Source organism: Gavialis gangeticus, unplaced genomic scaffold (genome assembly GCF_001723915.1).
Source record: "Gavialis gangeticus isolate Ggan-Ray unplaced genomic scaffold, GavGan_comp1, whole genome shotgun sequence".
Lineage (NCBI taxonomy): Eukaryota > Metazoa > Chordata > Crocodylia > Gavialidae > Gavialis > Gavialis gangeticus.
The window spans coordinates 8423451-8426568 of NW_017729027.1; the positions used below are offsets into that span (position 1 = coordinate 8423451).

Consider the following 3118-nt stretch of genomic DNA (forward strand, 5'->3'; position numbering starts at 1 on the left):
GGCACGCTCGCCTTAGGGCAGTAGAGGCAGCGGCGCCGGCTGGGGGGGCTTCGGGGATGTAGGGCAGCCCCTCCCCCCGCGGCTCCGGGGCTGCTCCTAGACCGTGCGCGCGCACCTCCCCCCGGGGCCGGGGGCGTCTCAGCCACTGGCACGGCCCCTCCCCCAACGCGCCTCTCCAAGTGGCCCGCTGCCAGCAGGGGGCGGGGAAGTCGTGACGGCGGAGCCGGCGCTGATTGGCGGAGCCCGGCGCGCGTCACAATCCCTCGGAATCTCCCCGCCGCTGCTGTGTGTGACGTGTGGGTCAGTCCGAGCCCAGGCGTTCGACCCCACTTTGCCTGCCCCGCTCCCCTCTGCCCTCTGGACCGCACGAGCTGCCTCCCCGCACGAGTGCCCCCCGGTGTCTCCCGATCCGTCCGTAAGCAGGAGCCCCTCGGTATCGCCCACGCTGCTCGGCTGTCGGGTGGGGAGAAACACGGGTCCTAAAGAGGGTGCGGCGGGTTCGCTGCCACGCAGCGGGCACCGCAGCGCTGCCTGCTCGCGTGGCCTGGAGGGAGGCAGGCTGCAGAGAAGGCAGGGGGACATTTACCAGTGGGGCAGCTCGCTATGGGGCACGGGCGCCTCTGCGTGATGCGGGCTGGGGGAGTTTGGTGCAATGGAAAGAGCGGCTCTAGCTCTATCCCCCCCCACCCCCCGACGATGCCCGTGCAACTCCTGTGCCTCTTCAGGGGGGCGGGGTGGGGGGGAGGTAAAAGCTGGATCTTGCTGGATCCTGCTGGTATTTGGCTTCTCCAGACGGTTCCCTTCAAGGTAGGGACTTGCCGCCGCTGCTCCAGGCAACGCATAAAAAGCGCGATCTCATGCATGCCGGAACTTGAGCGCTGCAGGCACCCGGATTCAGCCGGGGGGATCCTGCTGGATCCAGCCAAATCGGTATCCGGAACCTCCCTGCGTATTTGCTACCACAGAGAAAGAAAAAACAAACAAAAAACCCAGCCGACCCGGACCCTGACACATTGCAGCGCGTAAGCAGCTGTGAAAAAGAGCGAGAGAGAATTGGCACCTCTGCCTCCGCTGTCAGGGATCTGCCTGTCCTGCCGGACCCCTCCGGTTTGCAGCCCTAGTTCCCAAATGCCGGCGAATGAATAGCGAGCTCGCGTTGCACGGGCATCGTCTGGACCCAGAGGCACCCCGGTGCATCACCGCTTCCCGCACTGATCGGGTGCTCGGATCCGGCGGGGACCCTGGCGATTTTTGGCCCCAAGCACCAGCTTGTCAGATTTGAATGGGAAGCGGGGGTCATGCCCCCTTCCCACTTTGCTGGCCAAGACAATCATCCAGACCTTGCTGCCTTTCCACCCAATCGCGCTGAGAAACCGCATATCCGGTGCCTGGATCCTGCTAACTTTTACCTCTGTTATCTAAACGGTGATAACATAGAGCAGCTTCTGCGTGTAACTGTGCAACTCGTGCACGGCTCCTACAGCTGCAAGAGCAGAATGGTGTAGCAGCATGTCAGCGAATAGGTGGAAAGCTATTTTTTAGGGCAATCCCCCGTTCCCCATCCCCTATTCAGTTCCGTTTCCTCTGCAAAAATGCATCGCGTCCCGGCTCAGTAGCAGTTACAAAATCCCGGAGGCAGCACCTGGAGCCTGCTGGATCCTACTTTTCTCTCCCGCTCTCCAGGCCCCGAAACGATGCTGCGTCGCAAAGAACAGAGCCAAGTGCGTATATGCCAGCTTTGTGTCGGATTACGCAAACACTGACCACAAATGTCACAATCCCCAAGCGTTTACACCTAGTCCCTTATATCCGTCGGATCCTTGACACACGTTGGCACCTGTCCTATTGAAACCCCCCCTCGAGCTGTGGATCTGAACCTAGCAGGCACGCATTTTGGGGGTGCTTTTTTGTAATTTTTTCGCTTCGATTCCCGAAGTTTGACCTTTTAGCCAGGGCAGCCTAGTTTGTCTCTTCCATCAGAGATGTCTATGTATCCAATCCACTAGGATGATCAAAGCAGTCTAGGAGATTTAGACATTCGGATGGGATTTAAATGAATAGAATATATATAGAGAGAGAGAGAGAGAAAAAAATGGTTTACACACACACACACACACTTTTTTTTCTCTCTCTCTGAATTCCCTAGGCTAAAAATGCACAGGTTTGAGGCTAAAACCACATACATGGGGATCATCAGCATGTGCTAGGCAGCTGCCTTTGCCAAATCCCAGTGTCATGGTACAACATTTGGCTGCGCCTGGAATGACCAAGAGGACAGCTCTGGTTTCAGCGGAGCACAAGGCATTGGATATGGCTCGAGGTGATGTAAAAGGCTACCTAAAAACCTGACTGACGTCTGACTGGGAGGGGAGACTCTAGGTGGAAGGGGAAAAGGAAAAAAAAAAGGAGGCTGCTGGATCCGAGTGCTGCTGCGTGGGGGCAGCCAGGTCCTTCCTCAGTCCTGGAGCGCACGCAGCCATTTTCGGAGCAAGGGGCCAGACCCCTGCGTGGCTCCTTCCCCGCCCCGCGGGCGCGCACATGCACCTGGCGCGGGGACCGCGGCGGCAGGTCCCGTCCACGGGGCGTCTCTGGAGGCACGGAGGTGTGCACACACTCGGGGGCCAGGCTGGCGTGGAGGTGCCCGAAGCTCTGCGGCTTGCCGGCCCCCCGCTCCACTGGGCCGCGGCGCGCGCGGGGCAGCCCGAGTGACCCCCGCGGCCCGGGCCAGGGCACAGAAGACGGCGAACAGCTGTTTATGCAGATGAGGGGGCGGGGCCGGCATGCAGATGAGGGGGCGTGGGCAGGGCCCCGGAAGCGCGACGGAACCCCGTATAAAAGCTCCCGGGGACATTTCCCAGGCAGAACTACTAAGGCTGTGGCGGCGGCGGCAGTGGCAGGACGGGGCCGGCTGGGGACGCAGCAAGCAGCCGGGACTAGGCGAGAGCGAGCGGCGCTGCCCAGGTCAGGAGCCGTCCCCTGTCCAGCGGCTGCAGCGCGGGCGCGGATCTCTTTGCTCTGGGCTGCGCGGGCGGGGCGGGGGGCTCCCGGGCAAGGAGGTGGGGGGACGGGGCAGGGCTCCGCGGCCCCTGCGCTGGGCTCACCGCTTCCCCCTGTGCCG

The 3118-nt window shown here is 61.7% G+C and overlaps 1 protein-coding gene and 1 long non-coding RNA gene across 2 annotated transcripts in view; one reads left to right on the forward strand and one right to left on the reverse strand.

Moving 5' to 3' along the window:
• The window catches only part of LOC109299917, a 50731-nt gene extending 48647 nt beyond the window's left edge, over positions 1-2084 (reverse strand). Inside the window, exon 1 of the long non-coding RNA XR_002098056.1 lies at positions 1061-2084. This is a non-coding gene — a long non-coding RNA (uncharacterized LOC109299917). The remainder of the gene's footprint in view (positions 1-1060) is intronic.
• A 178-nt stretch (positions 2085-2262) lies between these two features.
• Positions 2263-3118, forward strand: part of FAM46A (family with sequence similarity 46 member A) — an 11455-nt gene continuing 10599 nt past the window's right edge. Inside the window, exon 1 of the mRNA XM_019520327.1 lies at positions 2263-2325. Coding sequence (XP_019375872.1) covers positions 2263-2325 — 63 coding nt within the window. The remainder of the gene's footprint in view (positions 2326-3118) is intronic.